Source organism: Cnephaeus nilssonii (assembly GCF_951640355.1).
Source record: "Cnephaeus nilssonii genome assembly, chromosome: 7".
NCBI lineage: Eukaryota > Metazoa > Chordata > Mammalia > Chiroptera > Vespertilionidae > Cnephaeus > Cnephaeus nilssonii.
This window is the reverse complement of record NC_137078.1, coordinates 3,341,061-3,355,557: the sequence shown is the minus strand read 5'-3', so window position 1 is coordinate 3,355,557 and position 14,497 is coordinate 3,341,061. Positions and strand designations below refer to the sequence as shown.

At 51.7% G+C, this 14,497-nt stretch overlaps 1 protein-coding gene across 3 annotated transcripts in view; it reads left to right on the top strand.

The window, feature by feature from the left end:
* FBLN2 (fibulin 2) overlaps positions 1-14,497 on the top strand; it is a 95,718-nt gene that overhangs the window by 16,181 nt on the left and 65,040 nt on the right. For all 3 annotated transcript variants that reach the window (XM_079777074.1, XM_079777073.1, XM_079777075.1), the window contains one exon: positions 2,795-4,155. In XM_079777074.1, the coding sequence (XP_079633200.1) occupies positions 2,865-4,155 (1,291 nt within the window). In that variant the 5' untranslated portion in view covers positions 2,795-2,864. The remainder of the gene's footprint in view (positions 1-2,794; positions 4,156-14,497) is intronic.

Below are 14,497 nucleotides of genomic sequence, written 5' to 3'. Positions count from 1 at the left end.
ATCACTCTGGGCCTGGGGCAGGGGTGAATCCAAGATATGGAATCACCTGGGTATGGGCAGAGCATGATGCTGGGGGATGGGGTCCAAGGGCCAGGCCCAAGGCCAGGGCCAGGCCACTGTGGGGGCTGAGAGGGTGAGCAGAACTAGTGGACTGACTTGTAGGAGAATGCACGGTTGGGTGGGTGGGGTTTAGCAGGCCTGGCTAGCAACAAAGGTCCTCTGGGAGGAGCCTGTCAACCTCTGGTGGGAATATTTCCCTCTTAGGATGTGTTGTTCATGTGAGTGTGTGATGAATGGAAAGGCAGATGGAGGGTGGGGGGAGGATTTAGGTCTGAAAATGTTTCTTTTCTTAAATGACACTGTTGAGCATTGACTCAGGGCCTTGGTGCTATCCATTCCACCTCCATGGAGAGTCGCTGACTTTGTTACTGGGGACAGCAGGCCTAGTTCACCTGAGACCGATTCCGAAGCAACTTGGCTGTATGGAGCCCTCCACCTTCCTGGAGTGGCTTCTCGGCTTGGGGGATGTACATGTTACCTCTTGGAGTTTAGCAACTCCCCTGGCCCCCTGGCCTGGGCATAGACTCCTGTCCCGGTAGCTTTCTTACCATCTTCACTTGGATGATCCCTGGGCTTCTCAAACTCAGTACTGCCAAACTGAGCTGCATGTCTCCCCTGTGGGTCCATGGCCCTCCTTCCACAGTCTTCCCTGCCTCAGGGAGCGGCAGCTCCATCCTTCTAGGTGCTTCAGCCAGAACCTGGGCTCATCATGGACTCCTCTCCTGTTACACCCATGCAGTCTAGCAGCAAATCCTGTCAACTCTACTTCAGAATTCCCCTGTCCACTGTCCTCTCCCGTTTCCTATGACTGGCTTCTCGGCTCTGGCCCAGCTCCCATGTTTTCAACAAAGCAGCCCTAACAGAGTTGCATCAAGTCATTTCAGGCCACGGCTTCCAGCAGCCTGCACTGTAACCAGAATCTCGCATGATCTGGCTGCCACCACATTCACCTTTGCTCATTTCGCTCAGCAGTGGTGAGGTTCTACTGTTCCTCACCTCCCTCCTTCTGGTTCTGCCCCAGGTCCTTTGTACCTGCTATTCCTGCCGCCTGACATACTTTGCCTACAGACATTCAGGTGGTTGTCTCCATTGATTCACTCAGATCTCAGCTCAAATGCCACTTCCTTAGGAATCCTTGTTTGACCACCCTGGCTAAAATCAACTATTTCACACCCAAAGCCAGCAGCCACACCATCCTAGTCACTCCCTGTCCCGTTACCCTACTCTCATTTATTTATTTCTTCATTGTACTTATCACATTCAGAAACCCACTGAATTGCTGTGGGTTTATGATCTCCCTGCCTACATCAGAGGGTCAGTGCTAGCAGAATGGCCATGAAGCCTATCTTATCCTATATAATAAAGAGGTAATATGCAAACTGACCATCACTCCAATGCACAAGATGGCCCCCCCATGTGGTCAAAGATGGCTGCCCCCATGTGGACACAAGATGGCCGCCACAAGGTGGCCGGCAGGGGAGGGCAGTTGTGGGTGACCAGGCCTGCAGGGGAAGACATTTGGGGCGGGGGGACCCAGGCCTGCAGAGGAGGGCAGTAGGGGAGGACCAGGCCTGCAGGGGAGGGCAGTTGGGAGGGACCAGGCCTTCAGGGGAGGGCAGTTGGGGGTGACCAGGCCTGCCGGGGAGGGCAGTTGGGGGTGACCAGGCCTGAAAGGGAGGGCTGTTTGGGGGGACCAGGCCTGCAGGGGAGGGCAGTTGGGGGCGACCAGGCTGGCAAGGGAGGGCAGTTAGGGATGACTGGGCCAGCAGGGGAGGGCATTTGGGGGCGACCAGGCCTGCAGGGGAGGACAGTTAGGGACAATCAGGATGGCAGGGGAGCAGTTAGGCGTCAATTAGGCTGTCAGGGTAGTGGTTAGGGGGTGATCAGGTTGGCAGGCAGAAGCAGTTAGGGGCAATCAGGCAGGCAGGCAGGCAGGCGAGTGGTTGGGAGCCAGCAGTCTTGGATTATGAGAGGGGTCTCAGATTGGAGAGGGTGCAGGCTGGGCTGAGGGGCACACCCCCCTGCCCCCATGCACGAATTTCGTGCACCGGGCCTCTAGTCTCTCTCTCTCTCTATATATATAAAACCCTAATATGCAAATCGACCAAACGGCAGAACGACCGGACGCTATGACACGCACTGACCACCAGGGGGCAGATGCTCAACACAGGAGCTGCCCCCTGGTGGTCAGTGCGCTTCCACAGGGGGAGTGCCACTCAGCCAGAAGCCAGGCTCACGGTTGGCGAGCACAGCAGCAGTGGCGGGAGTCTCTCTCACCTCTGCGGCAGCGCTAAGGATGTCTGACTGCCGGCTTAGGCCTGCTCCCCCGAGGGCTCCTGGACTGCGATAGGGCGCAGGCTGGGCTGAGGGTCCTCTCTCCCCGAGTGCATGAATTTCATGCACCGGGCCTCTAGTTTGCTAATAAACCCCAAGTTCTAGAAGGCTTTGTGCACAGAGGGTTTGCTTGGTCGGTGCTAGCTGAGTGGCTGGCAGAGGCAGACCTCCGTTCCTGGCTGTGCCAGACACTAAGTGGCCATTGTTCTGTCATTGCCCCGCCAGACACTGTGCTTGGGGACACGGGGACACGGGGACATGGGGATAAGGGCATGTGTGTGAGTGAAAGAGCCTGAGGCTTCACCAGCCATGTGCAGGTGTGTGAGTGCCTGGGCAGTGCATGTGTTTTCATGTGTAGGCTCCATATGGTGCTCACAGGTGTCCTTTCTGATTCCCCCAGGGCCTCGCAGGAGAGGGGACCTTTTGGCTCGAAGAGGCACCTGGGCTGCACCTGGGCTGGCTGTGGGACCATGGTGATGTTCCGGGAGCCTGTAGGAGCCTGGTTGGCCCTGGCCCTGGCTCTGGGTGCCAGCACAGGTGCAGCAGCCCCTCGGCAGGACTGCACAGGTGTCGAGTGCCCGCCGCTGGAGAACTGCATCGAGGAGGCCTTGGAGCCGGGCGCCTGCTGTGCCACGTGCGTGCAGCAGGGCTGTGCCTGCGAGGGCTACCAGTACTACGACTGCCTGCAGGGTGGCTTTGTGCGTGGCCGGGTGCCCGCAGGCCAGTCCTACTTTGTGGACTTTGGCAGCACTGAGTGTTCCTGCCCACCAGGTGGCGGCAAGATCAGCTGCCAGTTCATGCTGTGCCCCGAGCTCCCACCCAATTGCATTGAGACCGTGGTGGCAGCTGACAGCTGCCCGCAGTGTGGCCAGGTGGGCTGCGTGCACACTGGCCGCAAGTATGCTGCTGGTCACACGGTACACCTGCCACCGTGCCAGGCCTGCCACTGTCCTGACACCGGAGGTGAGCTCATCTGCTACCAGGTCCCCAGCTGCCATGGAGATGCCGAGGCCATGCCCACTGCCGCCAGTGGGAACTTCTCAGATGCTGAGGAGAGTGAACCTGAGCGGCACTACGAAGACCCCTACAGTTACGACCAGGAGGCGGCTGAAGCAGAAGCTGCAGCGGCTGTGGCAGGCGAGCTTCAGGCGAGCACAGGGGCCCCAGCCACCCTGGGAGGCGGAAGTCAGCCCCTGTCTGCCATCCAGGCCACCCCTTGGCAGGCCGTTCTCCTCAGGCCAACGGCGGCTGCTGCCCTGGGTCCGCCAGCTCCCGTTCAAGCCAAAGCCAGGAGAGTGACGGAGGACAGCCGGGGGGCAGGGGAGGAGGAGAGGGAGAACGTCGCTGTCAGGGAGCCACTGGCAGCAGGTGGCCTCAGGGGGCTCGATGGGCCTCCCAGTGCAGGCCCAGCCAGGCCCGGTCGCCCTGTGCAAGAGGAGAAGTCAGCTGCTACGGCAGGGCCTGAAGATAACCTTATCCCAGATGCCCAGGCCACGCCGCAAAGTACTGGACAGGGGGGAGCCAGCCCCATGCTGGGGTCAAGCACAGCTAGTGTCCTCCAGCCTCAGGCCACATCGAGTTCTCCCGGAAACCCAACAAAGCCCAGCAGCCACACCATCCTGACCACACCTCCCCATGAGGCCACCCAGGTCCTACCTATCCAGGAAGTGCCCAAGCAGCCACCAGCTCTGCCCCATCTTCGGCCAGAGGAGGATACTGACCCCAACTCTGTCCATTCTGTCCCCAGAGGTGACCCTGAAGGTAAGCCTCTTTCTTAGTTTCTCCCTAGCAGTCCGTCCGGGAAGGCAGCCCGGGCCCTGTAACTGCCTAGGTCTCTGTACAGCTGCCTGGGGCAGGGGAAGCTGGGTCTGGGGGCCCCACACTTTAGGGCATGAGCTTAGATACCCCTTTCTCCCTGGCTTAGCTCCTGGGAATGGAGTGGGTGGGTGCAGGTGAGGTCCCTGTTGAAGTCAGTGCTGGGCTACATGCGTGGTATGGCTGTGGTCAAAGGCCCAGAAGGCACCCTCACAGGGTTGGGGGTCCCTGAGGAGGGTCCTGCTAAGTGTGGGTGGGGCCTGGAGTGTCCACAGTACCCCAGCAGGAGGTGATGAGTTTCACATCCTCCCAGATATGGCTGTGACCTTGGTCTCTGAGAAGACAGCCTAGGCCAGTGGTTCTCAACCTTCCTAATGCCGCGACCCTTTAATACAGCTCCTCATGTTGTGGTGACCCCCAACCATAAAATTATTATCGTTGCTACTTCATAACTGTAATTTTGCTACTGTTAATGAATCGTAATGTAAATATCTGTGTTTTCTGATGGCCTTAGGCTCTACAGCAGCGGTTCTCAACTTGTGGGTCGCGACCCACAGGTTGAGAACCGCTAGCAGGGTCGCCTAAGACCATCAGAAAACACAGATATTTACATTACGATTCATTAACAGTAGCAAAATTACAGTTATGAAGTAGCAACGATAATAATTTTATGGTTGGGGGTCACCACAACATGAGGAGCTGTATTAAAGGGTCGCGGCATTAGGAAGGTTGAGAACCACTGGCCTAGGGCATGCAGTCTCACATGGGGGCTCTTTTTGAAAGTCAAGGGCTATGTCCGGCACATATTCCAGTTGGTTCTGTTAACACACAAGTTGTTCTCATTCCTCTGCTCTGCACCTGTCGTGGCTTCCACCTACTCAGTGTAGAATCCACAGTCCTCTCGGGCCACAGGCCCTGCACAGCCTGCCTGTGACCTCTTGCATCTCGCCTCCCTCACCCTTGTCTTAGTCTGTCTGGTCTGCTGTAACAAAAAATACCACAGATTGGGTGACTTAAATGATAAATACTTATTTCTCACAGTTCTGTGGGCTGGGAATCCAAGGTGAAGGCTGCGTTGAGGGCCTACTTCCTGGTTTGCAGATGGCCAGCTTCTCATTGTGTCCTCACGTGGCAGAGCAGGTGAGGATACATCTCATCTGAGATAACATTATAGGAGGAGCAAACTTTTACTTGTTTCTTTTTAGAAAGACACTGATTCCATCATGAGGACCCCACCTTCATCATCTGATCACGTTCCAAAAGCTTCATCTCCAATACTATCCCATTGAGGATTAGGGTTTTAACACAGGTATGGGGGTGGGGGTTAAACATTCAGTTCATAGCAACCCTTCCTCTTACTCCCTGTGCTCAGCCCCACTGATCTCCTGTCTAGATACCATAGCAGCCCCAGAACCTCTGCACTTGCCACTTGCTCTTCCTGAAATGCTCTTCCAGGTGTCCATTTGGCTCACTCCTTTCCTCCATTCTGCTCTCTGCTCAAGGTCACCTCCCCAGTGAGGCTTTCCTTGGGCACCCAACTAAAAGAACACCATACCTTCCTCTTACCTTGCTGTAAGTTTTTCTAGTAGAACGTTAGTGCCGTGGGCAGAGGGACCACATCTGTCATCTTTCTGCTGTGTACAGGAGCCTCCAGCAGGGCCTGGGTGAATGAATGAGCGAATCAATGCAAGCTCAGTGGCCACCCCTCTAGCAGTCATCCCTCTTCTCCCTAATTCCCCGGCCGTCCCATGAAACCTGCAGCATTGTCTCCCCTCTTTCCCACACACGTGTCCACTGTTTCCAACGAGCACGGCGCACCTCCTTTAGGAGCCTTCCTTGAGTCTTTGTGTCTAGTTGATCCTCCCCTCAGCTCCATTGTCTTTATCCCCCTGAGGGTGTTCTGGGGACTTACCTCGTTGTCTAGCGATCTCCCTCCACAACTAGGGGGCTGTGTCTGTTCAGTCTCATATCAATAGCTCTACAAACCTTTATTGGGTATAAATAATGAGCAGGTCTTGGTGGGCCCTGGGGGAGGCAGGAATGGACCACTGTGGGGGCTCTGAGGGGGGGGTGCCTGGGAGGTATCTGGGAAGGCTTCTTGGAGATTGGGGCATGAGGGGACTCTGGGGTTTCTGCAGCATTCCCATTGACCCACCCTGATGCCCACAGCTGTGTGGCCTTGGGCAAGTCTCTTAACTGGCCTGGGCCCCTTTTCCCATCTGTCAAGTGCTATAGGCCTTGCGAGGCAGCAGCTGTGTGCAAGGCCTGTGCACATGCAGGCTCCTCTGGCCTGTAGTCCAGGGGGTCCAGAAGCCCAGAGGGCTCTGCACCCAGCCTGCTTCCAGTGGGCAGGCACACAGTTCATGCGCACAGAGCACCTGTTGATTCTCCAGGCCCTGTTCCTGTGACTTGATGTTCCCCCCAAGCCAGGGAGGTATCTTTCTTCTCATTTCAAGGTCAGAGAGGTGTTTCTGGGGGCTCCAGGTCACAGAATGGGAGTGGTGGGCTGGGACCGGGGCCTTGTGCTTCAGGGGCCTCCTTCCCACCAGGCCCAGGGCCCATGGGAGGGAGGAGTATGTGTGGGCCGAGGTAGGGCCGTAATGAGAGGGCTTGGGGGCCTGGCTCCAGAGCATGCAGCTCCTAGGGCAGTGATGGGCCACCTTTTGAGCTTGGTGTGTCACACTTCGCCAAAAAACTGAGCATAACTCGGGTAGTGTGTCACTTTGAGGAAAAAACATTATTTCGCAAATGTTTCATCCTCAGGAGCAGCAAATGTTTCATCCTCGGCATGCGGCCGCCTCAGCGGCCACGTGTCATCAGAAATGGCTACGCGTGTCAGTGCTGACACGCGTGTCATAGGTTCGCCATCGCTGCCCTAGGGCTTCCAAAATAGACTCAGCCCTGCCCTCTACCCACCTCTTGCCTCTAGAGGCCTCTGTGCTTCTGGGCTTTGGAATCCTGGAGAATTGCTTTCTTCTCAGGATCCCCGGTTTTTCCTTTTCTTTTCTGCCCTGGGCTTTCTCAGGGGATCTTTGGAGTCTGGCCTTTGATGAGGCTGCTTGTGGGTAGTGGTCTCTGATAGAGTGCCCCTTACCGCCTGGGAAGGCTGTCCTGGCAGCAGCCCCACACATGCGCAGAGAAGGATCAGGGTGTGCGGATGGACAGGCTGCTGCAGCTTTTGGTGCGTGGGGAAGGAAGGAATGGGAGGCTGATATGGGGGTGGGGGGAGGGGTGGCTTTAAATGGGACCCAGTAGCTTGGCCATGGTCAGATACCCAAAGACTGGCTTACCATCCACCACCCCATATATCCTTTGTCCTCCTACTGACCCAGTATCCACCTGTCACCTGTGTAACTTAGGTAAATGGCTTATCTTTTTGTGCCTCAGTTTCCACATCTTTAAGCAGCAGAGAAGTCCCTGCTTCATGGGGCTGTTGTTTTTTTAATCCTTATCTGAGGATATTTTTTCCCATTTATTTATTTTTTTAGAGAGAGTAGAAGGGAGGGAAAAAGGGAGGGAGGAAGGGAGGAGGAGGAGGAGGAGGAGGAGGAGGAGGAGAGAGAAAGAAAGAGGTGAGAGAGACACAAAGAGAGAGATGAGAGAGACACATTGATTAGTTGCCTCCTACACACGCCCATGTACGTGTTCTCATGTCCAGTGCTTGGCAGGGAACTTAGTACTGGCTGAGTAGTTAAACTATTAGCCATTATTACTCATTATCCTTCTTCAGTTCGCTCATCTCTTCAACAGAGATTTAGGGCGTGCTCTGTGCCAAGGGCAGTGTAGTGAGAAAGGCAGGTGCAGCCCTCCCCATCTGAGGTCTCGTTGGGGAGGAGGCACTGAACTGATAGGCACGCAGATTTATCCATGGTCACAACCATGTGAGGGGGAGTTGGTAGGAGGCCTGATAGGGGCTGGGTCAGGTATCCAGTTGAGCATCTTGGGAGAAGTGGGGCCTTGGAGGCCCCTGGCTGCTGTTGTGGGAGAGGCCGTGGGGGAGTCCCCAGCGATGGAAGGGCCCTCTGTGAGGAGAAGCTGGGGAAGTGGCTTTGCCCTGTTTGACTGGGGGCCTGCTGAGAGGTGGGACATGGGGCCGGAAATGACCCCCAGCCCTGTTGCCATGGTAGCCCTGGGGCCCAGCGAGGTTTCCAACCATTGCCCGAGGCCTGGCTGGGGCAGAGGTAGGGGAAAGCAGGGGTGGGGTGGGGGGTTCCTGTCTTTGAGCGGAACCCTGCCAGGGATCCAGGCTGCTTCTGAGCATGTCCAGATGTGGCCTAATGGAAGCCACATGTCTGCTCTGTGGGCCCAGCAGAGGGGTGTGATGGCTGTTGTCATTCAGGGGGCTTTGTGAGGGAGGTTTCTATTGCTGGGCTGGCATGGTGAAGGGGGTTGGCATGATGAAGGGGGTTGGCATGATGAAGGGGGTTGGCAAGCACACCACCTGGGCCACAGGGTGAGAACCCTGGGAAGTTGAGACTCAGAGCATCGGAGGCACCCCCTCCTGGAACAGAATCCAGCACCTCCTCTGCAGGTCCCAGGGCCGCAGCAGGAAAGAGGCCCCGTCCTCAGGGCCTCAGTTAATTAGATTCTGCAGGGCAGGGGTCTCTCAGTGCTTTGACAGTCTGGTTAACAGAGAAGCTATTTAAACTCAAATAACTTTATGCTAATCGCAGACACCATATAGTGCTTATGCCTGTGCCAGGCACCTTTGTAAGCCCTGTATGATTATTAACTCTTTAATCCTCATAGCCACTCCCTTAGTTTACAGAGGGGATTCAGGCCACTTGCCCACGGACACATGTGTAGGAAGTGGTGGGTCTAGGTTCCCTTGCATGCCTTCATGTCTTTATCCCTGAGTGTCATTCTTGAGTGCCAGGGTGTCCACAGGCTGTGACAGATGAAGAACACATAGTGTTGAGCAAAATCTACATTGTCTTTGGAAGCTTATAGCGTATGGAGGAGGTAAAGAACCCACTAGTCATTGGGTGTGGAGTTTCTGTGTCCTGTGAGCTTGTGTGTGTGTGTGGGGGGGGCGGTGAGAGGGGGGGCGGGGGGACCTGATTGCTCCTGGAGATCAGGGAAGGCTCTGTAGGGAAAATTATGTTTGAGCAGGAGGGGTTGTTAATGGATGATGGGGTGGAAACAGAGAGAAAAGAGTTCTCCAGGCAGAGGACACAGCATGTGTAAAGGCCCTGCACCTGAGGGAATTCATTGCATTAAAAGGAGGCTGTGAGAAGCAAAGAGAGAGGACCCAAATAAACAAAATCAGAAATGAAAGAGGAGAAATAACAACAGACCCCACAGAAATACAAAGGATTATTAAAAAATACTATGAACAACTCTATTCTAACAAACTAGACAACCTGGAGGAAATGGACACATTCCTAGAAAAATACAACCTTCCAAAACTTACTCAGGAAGATACTAAAAATATCAATAGGCTGATAACTATGGAAGAAATTAAAGCAGTCATCAAAAAGCTTCCAGCAAACAAAAGCCCGGGGCCAGATGGCTTCACAGGGGAGTTTTACCAAACATTCAAGGAAGAACTAAAACCCATCCTCCTCAGACTATTCCAGAAAATTCAAGAGGAAGGAACACTTCCAAGCTCCTTCTATGAAGCCAGCATCACCCTAATACTAAAACCAGGTAAAGATAACACAAAGAAAGAGAATTACAGACCCATATCCCTCATGAACATAGATGCCAAAATCCTCAACAAAATTCTAGCAAATCGGATCCAGCAGTACATCAGAAAGATCATACACCATGACCAAGTAGGATTTATCCCAGGGATGCAAGGATGGTACAATATTCGCAAATCAATAAACGTGATACATCACATAAACAAATTGAGAGATAAAAATCACATAGTCATATCAATTGATGCAGAAAAAGCATGTGACAAAATTCAACACCTTTTCTTGATAAAAACTCTCAGCAAGGTGGGAATAGAAGGATCATACCTCAACATAATAAAAGCCATATATGACAAACCCACCAACATCATACTCAATGGGCAAAAACTAAAACCATTTCCCCTAAGAACAGGAACAAGACAGGGATGCCCACTCTCACCACTCCTGTTCAACATAGTGTTGGAAATACTAGCCATTGCAATCAGACAAGAAGAAGAAATAAAAGGCATCCAAATTGGAAAAGAAGAAGTAAAACTGTCCTTATTTGCAGATGACATGATACTGTACATAGAAAACCCTAAAGACTCCATCAAAAAAAATATTAGACTTAATAAATGAATTTGGCAATGTAGCAGGATACAAAATTAATGCCAAGAAATCTATGGCATTTCTATACACCAATAATGAACTTACAGAAAGAGAGACTAAAAAAGCAATCCCATTTACCATCGCACCAAAAAAATTAAGATACCTAGGAATAAACATAACTAAGGATGTAAAAGACCTATACGCGGAAAACTACAGGACACTGAAAAAAGAGATAGAGGAAGACATAAACAGATGGAAGAACATACCATGTTCATGGATTGGTAGAATCAACATCATCAAAATGTCCATACTACCCAAAGCAATCTATAAATTCAATGCACTTCCCATTAAAATACCAACGGCATATTTCACAGACGTAGAACAAACTTTCCAAAAATTCATCTGGAATAAAAAAAGACCCTGAATAGCTACAGCAATCCTGAGAAAGAAGAACAAAGTAGGAGGGATGTCAATACCAGATATCAAGCTGTATTACAAAGCCACTGTTCTCAAAACTGCCTGGTACTGGCACAAGAACAGACATATAGATCAATGGAATAGACTAGAGAACTGAGAAATCGACCCAAACCACTATGCTCAATTAATATTTGACAAAGGAGGCATGAACATACAATGGAGTCAAGACAGTCTCTTCAATAAATGGTGTTGGGAAAATTGGACAGATACATGCAAAAAAATGAAACTATACCACCAACTTACACCATACACAAAAATAAACTCAAAATGGATCAAGGACTTAAACATACGACAGGAATCCATAAAAATACTAGAGGAATCCATAGGCAGAAAAATCTCTGACATATGCTGAAGCAATTTCTTCACTGCTACTGCTACTAGGGCAATGGAAACTAAAGAGAAAATAAACAAATGGGGCTACATCAAAATAAAAAGCTTTTTCACAGCAAAGGAAACCATCAATAAAACAACAAGAAAGCCCACTGCATGGGAGAACATATTTGCCAATGATATCAACGATAAAGGTTTAAACTCCAACATTTACAGGGAACTCATGTAGCTTAACAAAAAGAAGATAAACAACCCAATCAAACAATGGGCAACTTATCTAAATAGACACTTTTCAAAAGAAGACAGAAGGAAGGCCAAGAGACATATGAAAACCTGCTCAAAGTCACTAATCATCAGAGAGATGCAAATCAAAAGGACAATGCGGTACCATCTCACACCTGTGAGAATGGCTATTATCAACAAGTCAACAAATGACAAGTGCTGGCGAGGATGCGGAGAAAAAGGAACCCTCGTGCACTGCTGGTGGGAATGCAGACTGGTGCAGCCACTCTGGAGAACAGTATGGAGTTTCCTCATAAAACTAAAAATGGAACTCCCATTTGACCCAGTGATCCCACTTCTAGGAATATATCCCAAGAAACTAGAAACACGAATCAGAAAGGATATATGCACCCCTATGTTCATAGCAGCACAATTCACCATAGCTAAGATTTGGAAACAGCCTAAATGCCCATCAGCAGATGAGTGGATTAAAAAACTGTGGTACATCTACACAGTGGAATACTACTCTGTGGTAAAAAAGAAGTTCTTACCATTTGCAGCAACATGGATGGAGCTGGAGAGCATTATGCTAAGTGAAATAAGCCAGGCAGAGAAAGATAAATATTACATGATCTCACTCATTTGTGGAATATAATGAACAACATAAACTGATGGGGGAAAAAAATAGATCCAGAGACAAAGAAACATCATTCAGAACGTCAAACCTCAGGGAAGGTAGGGGACAGTGGGAGTAAGGGGGAGAGATCAACCAAAGGACTTATATGCATGCATATAAGCCTAATCAATGGACACAGACAACAGTGGGGTGGGGGCATGAATGGGAGGTAGGGGGTAATGGGGGAATAAGGTCACATATGTAAAACCTTAATCAATAAAGAAGAAAAAAAAAGAACAACAACAACAAAATAAAATAAAAGGAAGCTGTGTGGCTGGTGCTGGAAGCGGCTGGGAGGGGCAGGGGCCAGGCTGTTGGGATGAAGATTTAGTTGTGTCGGAGACCACTAGGTGCCAGACTGGAGATGGTATTATCTTATCTGTGCTGCGCAGCACCCTTCTGGGTGCAGGGAGGAGACTGCAGGAGCGGGTTTTGCCTCCTTCACCATATATAGCCCAGGAGCTAGCCCTGGGCCTTCCTAAGGTCTGCGGGTCTCCAAGGCTTCCCGGGACTAGGAGAGAGGAGCTCACCTAGAGGATCCTGTTTCCCAGAGGATCCTCTAGACCCTGCCCTCCCCTCTAGCATTGGCCTGTGGAAAACTAAACTTGTGTGAGATCTAAGGAGCCCATGAGCACAGCCTGGGGACTTGCAGGTGCCAGAGTGTGCTTCCAGACACCAGAGCTTGTGTCTGATACAACAAAATGCCTCCTGCAAGAACTCCAGGCTCCTGAGGCAGGCTGGGGAGCATCGCTCTGATCAGCAGCAGAGTACTGAGAGGAGAGCTTACAGTTGGGCTCAGCCCGTCCTGCTCCTCATCACCCCCAGCCCATGGGTGTGAAATGGGAGTCTGACTCTTGTCAGGGCCTTCTGGGAGCAACCAGAACCAGGGCAGACAGACAAGAAACCTGGGCTTCCCACCAGCCCCTGCAGGTCCACAGTGAGTCCCCAGTCATTGTGTGACATGGGGTCTGGGACATCATTCCTTGGAACCCTCGTTTCCTTATTGGTAAAATGGTGTGTGTGGCCCCCGGGCTGTGATGGGAACTAGCACCTCTGGATGGGAGGGGCGGAAGCCAGTGTTGGCCCCACCTCGGCCGGCCTGCCCTCCTAAAAGGGTGCATGTACCTCTCACCTGTCCCCCTGTAAACTTCTTTCTGCAAAGCATGTTTGTAAGCATTAGAATTGTGTTACAACATTTAAAAATTGGGAAACTTCACATAAATTTCAGCTTTGTGGCTTTTGTTGAAAATTGGTAATTGTAGGCACACTAGGTCCATAGCCATAGGCTGGCCATCAGGGAAGCTGAGAAGAGGCTCCATTTAGACTGGAGGTGCTTTGCACTTTGCTGGGCCAGCCTGCCTCAATTTTATTGTCTGACCAGCCCTGCTTGGCAGCTGGGTTGGGTCCTCTGCTGGGACACCTGTCAGAGCTTAGAGTTTCACCCTGTGGCAAACTTGATAGAATCTGTGTGGTCCTTCTATTTTATGGAAGAGAAATTGGCATTCCAAGAGGGGAAGGGGCTTTTCTGGAGGTCACAGTATGGCTAGGCAGGGGGCCCCAGTGTCCCAGTAGAGGGGGTGGGTTCATGGCCTCCATGGGAGGCCTGGGAGCAGCAGTGGGTCTGTGTTGCCTATAGCCAAGCTCTCCCTGCATTTGCCTCCCAGAGCATGACTTGTGCCAGGCACTTGGGCAAACAGGCTCACTGCACAGCTGTGAGTGTCTGGGGCCAAGGCTAGGCCTTCAGTAGTGCTAGGGTCACCGAAGGAGGAACATACGAGGCCAAAAGTGGTAAAGAATTATAAATTGATTAGATCATCTGGAAACCAGATGGACTGAGCCCCCAAATGGCACCAGCACCCAGGGAGTCAGAGATTTTAAAGGACTATAGGAGAGCTGCTTTTGGTGGGGAATTCTCTGGGCAGGTCCGGATCCTGGGCAAATCCAGAGGGGAAAGTGACTGGTCTTAGCAAATGGAATGTGGTCTAAGCTAAAGGGAATGGCAGTTGCAAAACGATCTAAAGGTCAGTTTTCCAGGGGAGGAGATGTGGGGGCCTGATGCGGGGGCCTGATGCGGCGGGGATCTCCCTTTTCTGAGTCCCGCGCGGAAAGAGATGAACGAACCGGTCCTAAATGGAGGCGGCCAGGGATTGAGATACTAGAAATAAAGAAAACAAGACACAGAAATAGATTCACAAAGCTAGGGCTGGGTGGGATGCCATCTTTCCTCTCTGATGGAGAGGCTGCAACGACGAGGACCCTGAGCCACACAACAGGTTTATTTTATATCCTAAAAACCCAGGAAGTTACACCAAAACTTAGGATCAAAGGAGCTTATTTGCATTCTTAACTAGGCCCT